General features: G+C 39.9%; 1 protein-coding gene across 6 annotated transcripts in view; it reads left to right on the forward strand.

The window, feature by feature from the left end:
- Positions 1-15,799, forward strand: part of il1rapl2 (interleukin 1 receptor accessory protein-like 2) — a 636,591-nt gene that overhangs the window by 397,983 nt on the left and 222,809 nt on the right. Inside the window, exon 1 of one of the 6 annotated variants that reach the window (XM_082503829.1) lies at positions 5,065-5,122. The exons of the other annotated variants lie outside the window; for them this stretch is intronic. Coding sequence (XP_082359955.1) covers positions 5,074-5,122 — 49 coding nt within the window. The 5' untranslated portion in view covers positions 5,065-5,073. Of the gene's footprint in view, positions 1-5,064; positions 5,123-15,799 lie in introns of those variants that run through there. 6 annotated transcript variants of the gene reach the window in all.

The following is a 15,799-nucleotide window of genomic DNA, read 5'->3' on the forward strand; positions in this document are numbered from 1 at the left end:
ACATAACATATTACCTTGGAAATAAGTTTCAATACTCTTTTACACAAAACAGGAAATATATATGCTTCTTGACATGGCTTCTTAATGATAAACCAGTGTTTTCTTATGGATTATTAATTCATCTATGAAGCTTTAGTACAGGGGTCTGCAACCTTTAACACCCAAAGAGCCATTTGGACCCGGTTTCCACGCAAAAGAAAACTCTGGGAACCGCAAATACTTTTTGACATCTAAAAAGAAGATAACACTATATATATTATTTTTTTCCTTTATGCTTTGTGTGAACAACTAAGGTGTGTTGCTTATGAAATCCATGAAGTGCTACAGAGAAAATTACATTTTTATTTATGTAATAAACACATTTTGAACTCTTAATGAAACATAACAAAAGGAAAGACACCCAGCTGAACTAAAATGATCCAACAAACAAAAACTGTTGTGAGCCACGACCCTTATATTGCCTTTGGGGTTTTGGAGCCTTGACCTGACTTTTAAAAAATAACTGGAAAAAAGCACTATGCTGCTAAAAAATGAAAAACAGATATCTGCAAAATTCTGCCTAAATATGTATTTTACCTGGTTAAGGTGTGTGGCGGGGCGTGGTCTGTAGCGCCACTGCAGGGGAGGCGGGCGCACCTGAGCGGGACCCGCAATCACACCTCGCCACCTTTACGTCTGTGCTATCTATGCTGTTGTGTTGGTCTATGTCGGGCTGTGAGCTGAAAAGCTACAGCCGGCTGTATGCGTACAGCAACCGTGTGTGAAAAGTGGTCAATAAAGAGATGCTGAAAAGCGTTTTCATACAAACATCGTCGGGTCTGCCGTGATATGTTTACAATGGAACTTCTGCTCCTGAACCTCTGCGCACAGCGTCTGCAAATCGGGGCTGTACGAAGTCACTTTCATCTTCACGCAGGACTGTAAGCTGTCATCTGTGAGGCGTGAGCGGGGTTTGTTTTTAACATAGTTTACGGTGGAGAACAGCTGCTGACATAATGTGGATCCGAAGATCCATAATTGGCATACCTGGGGTTAAAAGTCTCGCACGGCGTTTTGGCGGGTACACCGGCTTCCGCAAGTATAACACTTATTTTGAGCGATGAAAAAATAATAGAATATAATTTTATTTTTATATTTCAATATCACAATAATCTTCCAACTTAGAACTGCAAGTTAAAAAAAGAACTAACATAAATAAAATACACTTCAACTAAATACTTCTAATTTATTTTCCCAAACCACGCGGAGCCGCACTATAAGGACTAAAGAGCCGCATGCAGTTGCCGACCCCTGCATTAGTAGAAGTCACAAAGTACAGACCTGTTGTAAATGAACACTTCTTGGGTTTTCAAAGTCATACTAACAGCTTTTTATTTTTAGAAATCCATTGGCTCGTGGCTTTATGAAGGATATGAGTATTTGTCAATGTTAATGGAGTTTTCAGTTATATTTCGTTACAACTGCAATGTTTAACGGTTAATGATAGCATGCTAAACCTCTGAGCCACTTACTGAGTACAACAGTTCCCTCATTTGAGGCACCATCTCAAGGTTTGCTTTTTGTTTCATAAGTAAATTGTGACCTTGTTTTGTGCAAAAACCTGTTCTCCTGTTCTCTTTATTTACTGTTGAACAGCAAGAGTTAGCATGCTAGCACACCAAAGGTAGTAACCTCAGCAAACCGTATATCTGCTCAATGTGAAACTGTCACAATGTCACAGTGAATAAATCAGTTACTGTATGCTATTAATGTTTACAGAATACTGCTACATATTAGTATTTGTTGAGGCAAGTCAACAAACTTTTACAACAAGCTAATAAAGTCACGCAGCGCTTCGTGAAATTGCTTCTTTGTTAGATTAACGGCTACTTTGGGATCCTCTTCCAAAAGGAATTATGATTCTGTATGTATGCAAAGCCACCGTGGATAATAAAAGGAAGAGAAGTACCATGAAAACTTTTGGTATGATAGATGCTGAGAATATTGCCCATCTGACGAGTCTCAAAGTGCGCCGGTGTGTTGGGACCTAAAAATCCAGTTGATAAATCTCAGCACAATGGAGAAATGTTGACAGGCAAACAGAGGAGCATTCTCTTCCACAGCTGGATGTACTGGAGCTGTTATGGGACTGACAAATCTTGAGTTTCTGCTTTGCGTGTGCGTCAGCTGGGCTTTAGCAGTGTAAGCCAGGTTTTGAGGCTGTCAATGTCTCTATAGCCTCTAATCCATGTGTGGAGTGAAGGGTGACCATCTCTCCTTGCTTTCTCTCTCTCTCACTCAGTCTCTATAGCGCTACCTAAGCCTCTTTTCACCCCAATTTAACACCAATCGTCCTTTGCACAATGCTGCCCATAGCCCTAACATAACCTCTGCATGCATGCACACACACCCACACACATACCGCAGCTTCCCCCCGTCATTCCTTACAATTGTAGAAGCATCATTCTCCTTCCCTGTAATCTCCTTTTCTACCATTTTCTCTAGCTGTTAGTATCTCTCCATCACTAGAAATTTATCTCAGTCTTTCCGCATCAATCATAGTTGGTCTTTTATTTGTCTTTCTATCAGAGAAATGATGAAGCTATGACTGAAGTAAGAGTTAAGAGGAAAGGTAGGAGATTTAAGGATAGAGCCAATTTAGATGAATTTCAAAGTCTTTGTAGGAATTTAGACTCAGGCCATTCCCATTAGAAGAAGCCAAATTGGAGAAATCAGGTACCCAAAGTTAGTTTGATTTTATCTTTAATAAACTTGGCAAACCTCCTGGGCTTATATAGCTCGTATCAGGTTTGACTCCATTAATGAAAAAAAAAATGTCTGTTTCCTGCGGTGAATCCAAATGGCAAAAGCAAAGTCTGTGTTTAGCTTGCTGAGATTTCTAGTCACCGGCTACAGACCCAACATTTCTATTTATAGACTGTGACACAACTGTTGAGCATGCTAAAAGATAGCAAAGTGTTCTGTACTGAATGCTGGTCTTTATCCATCCCACTATCCTTTGAGATTTCGATCTTGTGGTGGATTTCACCTTGCTCTCTGCAGATGGAGCTCCGTGCTGTGTAGCAAAATGCACGCAACGCTCATTTATAATCGGAAGGAAAGAAGCACGAGAAAGGTGCAGATATAACAGAAGCCCTGCAAAGATTTGCATGGGATTCAATCACAGGCCGATGATGGATGCATAAAGGATTAAGAGCACAGACAACATGTGACATAAATACAATTCACTAGAGATTCACATATAATAACAGAACTGTGCAAAATGGGTTTTGGTTAACACGGCTTGGCAATGCTCAGAGCTCTTCCAAAATATAGAACTTTGAGAGGTGAACAAAGAACTTATTGGAAGTCTGAGTGTCAGAATTTTCTGGATTTGTTGATACAGTAGAGTGTGTGTCCCTGATAAGACATGAAAGCATTTTACAACAGATTTTTGCACAGCGCTGTCTACTGGAAATACAACGAAATGCAAATAAACAGTGAACTTCACATTTACAAACAAGGAAATCAGATTATTATTCAAATGTTCCAGTGTAATAAATCTATACAGTAAGTAAAATTCCACTTTAAATCATAATTCCAAGTATATAGAAAAGCCTGTTTTTAAATGAATTGTACCTAAATTATTCAAAGATCACGTTGAGGTTAATGTAAGAAGGAACCTTTAGCTTGGTGCATGCACAGAGTTTTGAGAAGCTATGAAACACTACAAATGCAGATTATGCAAAGACCACTTTAATGTGTCTCTGTAGAATACTTCACATATTTCACCTCCCAGAATGCCTGAGCAGAGAGAGGTCCCAGGTTCGATGAAAAATGCAGACAGTGTGGACCTTCCTACAGAATGCATGAATTGGAAAAGGAGGAGACGAGGTGAAAAGGGCATGACTGGAGGTTGTGCAGAAATGTTTTCTTCTATTTCAGACCCTCGTCTCTTTCTCCTTCAGGTTGCTGGGAGGAGGTATCTTTGGCGGCTCAGAGAGAGGAGTATTTAAAAAAATAGCGTACTGACGCAAATAAGGGGGGAAAAAGGTGTACAGATTAAGAAAGCGAGACAGCAAGAGGTACCACAGAACAAATATGCAGGATGTAAGGGAAGATGTTTTATATTTCAAAGCTGGCCTCTGTGTGCAGTTAGGAGGAAGAAACTCTGATGCCTCCCACTCAGTTTGGCCTCAAGCCTCAGTATCCATGTGAACATGCCTCTGTTCTAACTCAGTCAGATCTGCCCCGGTGCTGCAAAGGATTGCAGTCTCTGGCTGGAGACGCTGGGTGGGTGAGAACATCTCTCTGTGCTTGAAGTATGTATGAGACACTCCTGTACAGGCTCTCTGGATGGAGCCCAAATGGAACTTTTCACTCAGTTAGTCATACTCTGTTGTGGTATAACATGAATGTGCATGGATACACAGAGGAGATTTAGGGCACTCACGGGGAGATGCTTTTGTGACTACACGCCAGGTATATTAACTTACAAATGTGGCTACAGCTGAATCCATCTTTTTAAAGCAGCAGGGCTCTTGGAATCCAGTTTTCACTTGGTTAGGCAAGATTCCTTCTAGCATACAAAGAAGATACTTGGACACAAAGAATGTGTCGGTCGCATAAAACTAAAAGGTCTTCCCTGGTGCTTCTCAGCTTATTAGAGACATGAGGCGAGTCGTAATTTGGCATGTATGAAGCTCCAGATGTTAGAAGAACTGAAATCATCCATTGATATCAGTTCTTCTGCTGCTCTGGGGGCAAAACATTGTAGCAACAAATGGTTATCAAATATGGGATTAAATGTTACAATTCAAAAGCATGCAAAGGGTTCATCAACAAAGCATTCAGAGGGAGGAACCATGCAACGCTGCTGAGGAGGCATGTGCTTAAAGGAAAACAACTCTTTCAAGGCCACTAGGAGAAAGCAGACCAAGCTACAAACACAGCAATAAAAACTATATAAAATACGCCCTAAAGTTCAACAGTTAAACACTTCGACAGTGTTGTAGAACCTCTGGTTTAACATGATCATGCCATTATAATAAAAACAGGTTCATGGATTTTTTTCTTTCTAGTGGTGGCAGTTGGATGAGGGTACTTCAGTGTGTGGAGGATATTTTGGCACTGAGTGACAAAGGTACTGTACTCTGATTGTTGGGGTTTGCTCTGTATTATTGCAGGGTCGCTGTCTTTCAATATAAAGGCAACATTTCATGCTATATAAATAAGACTGAATCAATTTGGGGTGCAGGGCTAATAAAGATAAGCAGAGGAGAATGGATATATAAATCAAATTGAATTGTACAAAATATTTGACAAACTAAAGTAAATGGCTAAAAGCAAGCATGTATCTTCAGTATTATATGACTCATGCAATTAAAACATACATTACCCTGCATCTTTTTCTACCTCCCAAAAGCTCAGTTTCTCAGTGCAAACCTTCACACGTCTTGGTTTCTGTCACAGTCACAGCTGGTCCGTCCCATTATCGTCTCCCCAAACTCACTTTCATTGTGTTTTGTGAGATTTGGGGTTTTATTTCTACTTTCATTGTGTTTCATACAGATTTCATTGGATTCTGTGTGCTTCTGCAGAGTTTTTCTACTTGCTGGCGTTTTCTTAAGTAGTCCATTTGACCTGTCAGGGCGACCATAAATTTGACCCCCATGAGACCTTAGATTGATCAGGTCCTATAGGCAGCAGACAGGAAGGAAGGAGCATGAAGACCCCCGGATGGTAATTGGATCCTCACAGTCTGGAAAATCAAGAAACAAAGGGTGCAAGACGGACAAACAGTATAGATTTTAAAAAAAAGAGGAAATGCCATGAAATAGATTGTTGAATGAAAAATGTTGTTTTGATGGTCACATATTGGCCAGACATTAGTTGCAAAGCCCACTAATAGCGCGTGTGTGTATGTGGCGTGTATTCATGTGTGGCCTCTAATTGGTGGCTGTAACTGGGTTTCCTGCAGTGACTCAAGCTGACTGTGGGGATAGCGATACACATTTGCGCGTGCACGTGTGCGTGCAGAATCACAGACGGGGCTACAATTAATGATGGCAATAATGTCAACACAGAGCTGAGGCCAGTGAGAGAAAATGGGAGGAAAACGAGATGAGATGGGGAAAGAGGAAAACAAAGGCAGAAAGAATCTAATGATTTGCTACTGTATCTTAAAGCATCTCTCCCTCAAACTTTTTATTTGAGCAGACAGAAAAGAACACAGGAAATGGGAGACGAGATCACAAATTAATGCTTTGAAATAACCAGTGACATTTTAAGGGACACTAAAACCTGAGTAAATCCATTAATGATCATTGATTTTGAGAAGTGCCTCTTATAATGTGCTGACACAATCCTTTATCAATAAAACTGAAGTGTCTACTTCACCAATCGACACTGCAATCTATATCCACTGTGGAAACTGCTAGTCCTCATATTTTGCCTAATAATAAGGGCTGCTGTCAGTGAGTGGCTTTACAAAATAAAAGCACACTTTTTTCTTAAAAAGTTAAATAAGAAGTCCAAAAACCTTGGACTTTGGAATCCTTAAGAAACACCAAATCCACTGAAGCGCCAATAAATGTGATTGGTGGATTAATACCATCATACAGTGTGAGCTCTTGTTTTGTGCACTGCATCCCGGAGTTGCTTCCAGCCGACAGCATGGAGATGCTTTCCTCAGCAATAAGGAAATAACATCCCAAAGTCTGTCTTACATCCTAAATGCGTCCCTTTTTTTCCTTCCCTGTAATGCATTCATGGTGCAGGTTTCAAATGTGCATTCGCTGAACTTTAGCATCTTGCTAGCGCCACAGAAGAGGAGTGAGCATAAATGGTGTAATGATTTCTAAATGGCAGGTCATTTCAGATGTAACTTTTCAATCAGCTCAACAAACATCAGCAAAAACAAAGTGTCGCTGTGTCTTCTGGGTAAATATGCAGCTGCTGTACTTCCCAGGCAGAGGAAAATCAACTTTAACACGTTAATATGTGGCACTCAGAGATGGAGAATTATGTAAAGAGAGGACAGACAGATTAGAGATTATTTTTAAAGTTAAGAACAAGTCAGAAGGAAAAGGGAGCTTTCTAAAGTAGAATGCAATAACTTGCAAATCTCACAAACCCAAATTTTATTCACAATTAAACACAGAAACCACGTCAAATGTTTAAGCTGAGACATTTTACTATTTCATGAAAAATATTAGCTCATTTTCAATTTGATGACAGAAACGTTTCCCCAAAAAGTTAGGACAACCCATTTTAAAACATCTGGCACATCATGGTACAAGAACAAGAACACCTGCCTAGAACTGATATTGTCCAGATGTAAAGGTGTCCGATCAGAGTCTATTTTCCTTTTGTAAAGTTCGCTCCAGGTTTTTAAAGTTAACAATTGAGTCCAGTCTTGCCTCATTTATTTAGGCTTTATCATCCACTAGTACTAGGATTTGGATAACATTTGGCTCAGACGTTAATGTTTCCCAGGCATTTCATGTAACAATGTTACCTGTAAAAGTTTATTTGTTTAGCAAATACTAACAAACTGGCACCATCAGAGCTCGGAGAACTGCTGAGTCTCAAAGCTGGCTCCTGACGACTGTCGCTTTTAGCATATGGGGAAAACATTCTTGCTTATTTGCTTTTTTTTTTAAACCACAATGTTCTTGTCACAAAGTCATAAATTCCTGGATACAGCAGCAGTGTCCCTGTAAAGTTGTGTAAGGGGAACCTAGTCGCCACATATAGACTATGTCTGAGCCTACCACTGGCTCTTTCATGCAACACTTTCACTGAAACATTTGTTACCATTTTTAAAATCCAGGAAACGACCACAATGAAACAAAGGGGATTTTGAAAACGGTAACATGTTGCCAATGGCGAAGCTTATACAAGCACATCACATCCAGTGAGTCAGACTAGGTTGGCTGAAGACTTGTGGGCTTTACCCAGTTAAAGTCAACACTATTTCTTCAACTGTTTTACAATGATTCCTCATATAATGATTTTCTGATACAAACTCTAATGTGCTCTGCTCCCCTGTGAGATCAACAGGGCAGAGGAATCAAAACCGTGTTCCTTATGGAGGATAAACCTCTGCTGCAGTAACGCAGCATCCTGCGGTATTAGAATTTCCTCGTGTCTGCAATCCTTTACATAACTCATTTTTTGGCCTTACATCCAAACAAAGACACACAAAGTACATGCTCATTCATGAACACAAGCGTCCTCAGCCGACCTGTTTGCCTGATTAAAACAAATCCTGCTGACAAGTGAGGGTTTATAGTGCACCTGAGGATTCAGTGAGTGTGTTGTTGTGGTCAGGGTGAGTGAGCGCTACAGTAACTCAGAGTTCGGGGAACTCTTCCTGTGTATGTATTTGTACATGTGCTGCTCAATAGCTGTACTTACAGATGTAGGTGTGTGTGTGTGTGTGTGTGTGTGTGTGTGTGTGTGTGTGTGTGTGTGTGTGTGTGTGTTGGTACCTGGTATTTAATTCTCTCCCTCAGCAAAGTTACATTTGCTCCCAGGAAACAAGATTTGGTTTTAAGCTGTAGGTCTATGTTCAAACGTGTGTGTGTGTGTGTGTGTGTGTGTAGTACATGTGGTACCGGTGTAAAGACGTGACTTTTTCGATGTACACTGTTGTCGTCAGTCTTTAGCATTTCATGGGACTGAGGAGATTTTCTGCTCCTCATAAACCAATTAAGAGTGTAAATGGGAAGTCTTCTTCTTCCTCCTGTTCTTCTTCTTCTGCTCTTTTCTTGTCTTCTCTTCTCCTCCCTCTTTCTTGTTTGTTTCACTGTCTTTTTTTTAATCACCTAGCAGTCTTTATCTTCATTTCTTTTCTGCTTTCCATCTTTCCTCTCCACTTTTGTCCTGCTTCCCTCTGTCCACCTCTCCTTGAATCCCCCTTTATTCTCCCCTCCACTTTATACCCCTCCCCATCCCTCACTTCCTCCCTCTTCTCTCTGTTTTAGATTAATTTGATCTTCTCTGTACTATGTTGTAGCCATAGGGGAGAGTGTGTGCGATAGTAATCTCAGCTGTCCGATTATATCTTGTTGCTCTGGTGCTGAACCATGAGATGGTTTATTGATATTTTGTAAGGGAAGATATTTTCTGAAGATGAGTGTGTCTTGGTTTTTATCCCTGATCTAACTAGGCAACTTGGGGATTAAAAGCTCCTTTCAACTAAAACATGCTTCAGGGCTCTTTGTTCAAAAAAATTCAAACACTTAAACTACAAGTGGGTTTTCATTTTCTGAATTATTTGTGGATCACATACCAAAAGCTCTCAGGATGCATTAACGTTGGAAAGATAAAGATTATAATAGTTTCTAGTGTGATCAAGTTAATCCAAAAGGCAGGCAGGATATAGATGAGTGTATAGTGAATTGCATATTTAAGGATTCACAAGGACCCAGAAAGAGAGGAGTAGCCTTGTAATTAGCACCTTTTATATGTCAGCAACATAAGCTAAGCAGCTGTTGCGTTGCCATTTAGCTCAAAGCTTTACAAAGCACAGCCTGACTCGTTGATGGAGAAGACATGTCTTGTTTAAAGACTTTTACTATAAAGTTATCTCATATTTTCAATGAAAAGTGTCCTTATCTTGCAAAAGACTATCTTGAAAATCGAATGGCACGTGTGTATATTTGCCTCACGCGTTGTCTAAATGGACTTTTACACAGGATATAACATGAGTGGTGTTTCACTGCGCAGCTTCACAGATCTGCCAAGGTCAGAGCAAGTAATCAAGAATCTGTAAAAACCTGGAAAAAAACATTTTTCACTTTTTGTTAACTCTGTGGTGTAAAAATAAAGCCACCTAAGAAGCCACTGTAAAGAAGTAAAGAAATGAACTGAATGAATAAAAATGTATTAGAAAACTCCACCAAGCTATATCGTCTGCCAACAGCAAGCTTAAAATACAAAGCTGACATTTCAACTTGGATAGAAACTGGTTTTCAAGAAAGGAATAAAAGAACTCACCAGTTCTCAGTACAAATGCAGATGTGTGTGGTATAATTCAGGGATTTTAAATACACAATACTACCGTAGTCTTTGTTTTGTCTTCTGTATTTACTGGATAGCTTTTTTTCTGTTGGCTGAACAGACAGAAAGTGCACAGCAAACTTTAACCAAACAGAACAAGTTTCAGAAATATTGTGCAGCGGTGCCATTATTGTGCCCTCTGTCATGGCCCCTTAAGTTCAATTTCAAAATCTCAGTGTCTCGGAGATTGCAGCTTATTTTTAAGGACTTTTTCACTTTTTATTAACTCTGGGAGGAAAAGTAAACCCACCTCTGACAGAAGTATAATATAGTGTACTTTTGGGGGGACTAATGCAAAACTTTGGCATGAAGAAGTTGGAAATGAGCAGACTGAAAAACTGTAGTAAAACACACTAAAAGTACTATAGCATACCATCTTGAAATAAATGTAAAGTTGTCTCACATTGAGTGTTTTGGCGATCACCATGAGTGATGATGGTGTGAAAGTGTTTGTGTGTCTCTCCGAGATACACTCTCCAGTCTGTGCCACGCCTTTGTAGCAGCTGGGATGGGTTCTCGGATTGGTCCTACATAAGTAGCCTTGATTATACTTTTTACTCAAAGGTACAGTAAGTAGTTTTTTGCTCTTATTCAATAGAAAAAATAATGTTGTATTCGTAAATATACATTGATATACATGACTAATGTTTAATTATGTTTTTCAACAAATTGATTTATTCTCATAAACTTGCTTTCTCTCCTCTTTCATTTTTACCTCATCCTCTTCCTCCTTGTCTTAAGCTTCATCTCCTAAACTGAAGTTAGGACTCTAACACACATTACCATTTGTATTTATTCCAGATATTATCGAAATTACTTAGTGTCCACCAATTAGACATCTGTAAACAGCAGACAAGCCAGCTAAACAATAACAAGCTATAACAAGCAAAAAGCTAACATTACATCAGCTAATACTAGTCTTAAGCATCCTGAAAATCACACTTTCCTTCTGATTCACTTTTTGACGGCCTTCCTGCATCATATAAGAGTCCAACATTGTTAGATCCATTTCAAAGTTTCACAAACGCCAGCTAACATCGGCTAACAGAAGCTAATAGTGGCAAGAACAGCAGCACTTACTGACATAAAGTTCAGAATATCCTCAGCAACTCACCTCAGTAATGCTGTCATCCAACAGAAGTGAGCTTCACTGACTCATTGAGATGTATCGAAAAGTTTTACAGCCATCTCCAAAGATGTGGACACCCTACATATTGACAGTGCAAGATAAAAATCAGCCTGCACTCACTACAGGTGAACAGCAGAAAGACTTGTTTGTCTTACAGCAGCCAATATAGCTAGCATTATGTACTTGAATTATGTACTCCAATATGAAGTTTGAACTTTGTGCACAGTCACCTTTCATGTAATAAATTGGCCAAATGCCTCAGGACAGCACAGGAGCCTAAAATATTGGCCAGTGTATTCTATTCAAATCTTTAATACTAATTTTATTTCTGATTAAATATTCTGATTTCTTGCTTTGTTTTTGATGCCCTTCATGTAACTTCACCTAAATATCTGGGTGACAACCAGGCTGACTGAAAAACTACTGATGTAAAGATGCATTTTTAATACATCTCCTCTTGATTGTGTGTTTCCTATGCACAAAAGCATAAATCTGTGCTCAGGTGCAGAAGTTTCTTGTCTTCTAAAATCTTAAATTCTAATGTGCTGCAAGAAATAATCCCTAAGTTACTTAAGTTGCATTTGATTGTGTGTCCCCCACCCCGCCACCTGGAACCAGTGGGTTTGTTCCCAAATGTCTTTCCATCCACCTGGTGTGCAGCAAGGAGTAAATGAGGCGCTCCCAAAGTGAGGGAGTTTTTTAAAAAAGTTATCACATTTTGACCTCAGAACTCACATCCCCTTAATGCCCAGCTTTCTCTCTGTGGCCTGAGCCCACCGTTTCAGTCTGCTCATTCTTGGTTTCTTTCCTCTCGCTGTCAACACGCACGCAGACATACACGCTGGGGAAGACATGTCAGTCAAGATGGATGTTTAAGTTGGACCAACATCCCATATGGCAGCGTGTCATTTATGTGCGTGCGTGCATGTGTGTGTGGAGAGCTCGTCCCACGGGCTGTGCCATAGAATTTGGCACCGTTCAGCTCTGCTGCATCCAGTCTGCTGTTGAGATGGTTAAAATATTCTCTCTCACACACACAAACACACACACACACTCAGTCAAACATCTCCATCTCGCTGCTCAACAGCTCTGAAACTTTTTCAGACACTGTGCAGGATGTTCATGACTCAGAATTGTGATTGAAGATGTTTACTTGCTGAAACGCTGCCATAACTGTTGAAGAATACTGACTTTAATACCATCATTTGCCTCAATACGATTATTAGAAATACTGAGCAAGACGAGCCCGCCTCTCATAAATGCTGAACAAAGCAGTGCATGCGCTTTTAAGATGTGAGTTCATCACAGCTATGAGAAATAAATGAAGAGTGAGCCTTTTTCACTCGCTTCCACCCATTTCCTGTTCATACCTGAAATAATAATGGCACTTACTTTAACCTGACATCCGACATGGTTGCACTTCGCATCCTATTAGTTCATCCAAGTATGTTTCCCCTGACCTTGACAGCATCTCGGAGTTGAACATGTTCCAGACTCCTGGTTTGTTCTCTAATTTCGCTGCAGAATCCGTCATTTTGCAGATCTGATCTTACACATTCATAAATTATTCAAAATATGCTCGCTGTGTGTCAGCACTGATTCGACAGCTTCCATCTTACACACATAGCACACGTGCTAAAGCATCCACATCGGAGCAGAATGACATCCTACACATCCAGAAGTAGGGCCGCCCTGCACAGACTGTACTCGTACACATACTCACACATTTCTTTCCTTGTGAATGCGCGCGCACACACACACACACACACACACACACACACACACACACACACACACACACACATGCATTGAGTCTAAACCTTGATGACTGGGTCTTTTCCTATCTGATTGGAAGTGCAGTGTCTGCAACTCTTCCTCTGTCCTTCACAAGCAGAGAAAAAGAGTCACTCCTGCTCCTTTCCTTCCTTTTCTCTCTCTCGATATATTTTCTTCAGCTCTTTTACGCCTCGTATTTCCACTGCATTTTCCTCCACCAACAGTGACTTTTCCCCATATTTAGACCTGAGCCAGGCAAAGGAAAAGTAGCAGAGTTCTACTTGAAATGTCATGCTGTCTCTTTAATATAGAAGTTGGTAGCTTGTGAGGAACTCTGTCATCTGAAAGCGTTTTTTCCCTGATGCATCATACTGGCACCTAATGATGTGTGCAAAAACACATCATTACTAAAGTGAACTACTGTGAATTTGGTAGAAGAAGGCAATTTTTAGGTGACAATGAACAAGTGAGGTTAAAGGTCGAAGTCTTAACGAGAGGAGGGACGCCCTACTGTGCAAAAGTTTTGAGCTACCCCTCTTTTCTTTATATATTCCTTCGGAGAAGCCAGACTTGAAATATTTCAGAGGTCTTGAGAAACAGGGTTTTTGAAGGTCTTTCAGGGTTTTTCTTTGGATTAAATGCTTTTCACTCATTTTTAGTTAAGCTGCTGTACCTCATGTAATAACACCTTACTTGTTACTTTTTTTAGAAGGAATGTATTACGTTACTTTATTATTCACTGGAGAAAGGAATTTGTTACACTAATTACGTTACTTTTGCGTTACTCTGTGAAATGATCTGAAACGCATGTGTAAATAGCAGTAAACAATATGAACCTCAGACTACAGTTTAAGACACCAACACAAATCTTCATCCTAATGAAAACACACAAATTTCTAGTTTTTAATTAGAAAAATTGACAAAATAACACTACACTGAACATTGAAGCAATATTCAAAAATGGTCCAAAGAGACAGTAATGCTATTGCACAAACGTGCACAGGCAGAAATGAAGGCCACACATTATCTCTTTTCCCACTTCGTCGAACAAAAATGACAACAAGTTGAGAGGCAACAATGAGCTATTGACCTACAACTTGGTATATTTCAACAAAGTGTACAGTATGTATCTAAAAACTTGAGGAAACTAGACAAGAAGCTGGATATTATCTCAAAGTCTGTACTTAAGAAGGAATTAAGAAGAAAACAAAATCCAGCTAAGATCTGACACAGCACCTAAGAGGCACCTCTAGTCCTTCAATTGGTTCATCAGATGTTTGCAGAAGACTGAAGCCTCATCACGAATGATCCTACTGGAAGGTGGGGGTCAAGGCGGTGGATACTGGGAAATAGCAAAATATAAAAAAATAAGGGGAAACTCTCTTTCTTTGCATAGTTCTGTACATTCACAGAACACGGTGGAACCACTAAAGAGCAAGAAACGTCCACTAGGTTGAAGAGGGAAAAACTAAGAGTAAAAGTTGTTGGCTCAGAGTTGTACAACCAGCAAAGTTCAAAGTAGCAGTTTGCAAGTCTTCCATGCAAACTAACCCAGAAACCTGCTAGGTTGGCAGCACTACTGTATGTACCTCTATACTGTAGCAGCAACCTCCAGCAGCCACACTCCAACTGGTTGCAGAATAAACACCATTTGCTAGTGACTGGGGTTACTGGGAGTCACTGGCTAATCTCTAGGCCTGTGTGACTGGGTGTGAGTGCTTACTGCCAGTCACTGTGAAATTAACTGCTAAAATCCCAATCATGAAAATCACATTTTTCCATCCTTACATCTGCACTTTACATCCAGCAGAGGGACTTCAAATTACTGATAATGTTACTGCATAACTGTTTGATGTGTGTAAATGGGGAACAGCTATTAGTTACCTAAAAGCAGTAACAGATATTAATAGCTTAATTCGCTCTTCTTTTAATGTGTTTTTTACTACTATATCACTATTAAATCACAGCTCTGTGCTCGCAAAGGTATTATCTTGATTTTTACATAAGGATATAATAATGTGATCTATGTCATCTCACACATGATGGTTAAATTTAATGTGCCTAAATTATATGACATTACCACAAAACAGGCATTCATTCCTGAGACCGCTTGACATTTGTGTCCCGAATCACTTTTTTTTTTGTCGTGTCGCTCAGAGCTGAGATCCTCAAATATAACTATCGGCCCTCGACAACTTGGCAAAATAACATGTTTTCAGCAAACAATCTGCACCAAAAAACTCTGATTGCACCTTATACCATGTCACATGGAGAAAAACACAATTTTAATGTAGGGGAAAGTGCTTTTTCAGTGTCTCGCTAAGACTGCTGGTGTCTAAAAGCACCGTGGCTGTCTAAAAAAGAAAAGGACGATGTGTTTTCCCCTGACAGGCATCATTTCAGGAGCAATCTGAGCATCATTTCTGTGGTTAAAATTTTACCAAAATGCAAAGGTAATGCTTTGTTGTTCATCACTTTCACTTTATCTGCAAGTTAAATTCTGAAAGAATGATAGAAAGCGCTTTTGTTGAATCACAGCTAATAAATACAAGTACAAATAAAATGAGTGCTAATTACAGACTTGATGAAGACGATTTCAATTTTTTAACAGCCTCTGTGAACCTTTTTGTGCTCTGGAGTATAAATGTCCTTGGACAACTTGCTACTTTTCACAGCTCACCGTTAAGACAAGCTGTCGCTCCCTCTCTGTCTTGCTTCTTTCTCACTCCTCTTCCTCCTGCCACTCTTCTCTATCTTCTCATCTGTCTTTCTACCAAGCGCCCCTGTCTGTCATCTCCCATTTCCTCTCCTCACTCCCCACCCTCCTCTTTGCTGAGAAGTCATACA

This window comes from Aulonocara stuartgranti (genome assembly GCF_965226115.1).
Source record: "Aulonocara stuartgranti genome assembly, chromosome: 2".
Taxonomy (NCBI): domain Eukaryota; kingdom Metazoa; phylum Chordata; class Actinopteri; order Cichliformes; family Cichlidae; genus Aulonocara; species Aulonocara stuartgranti.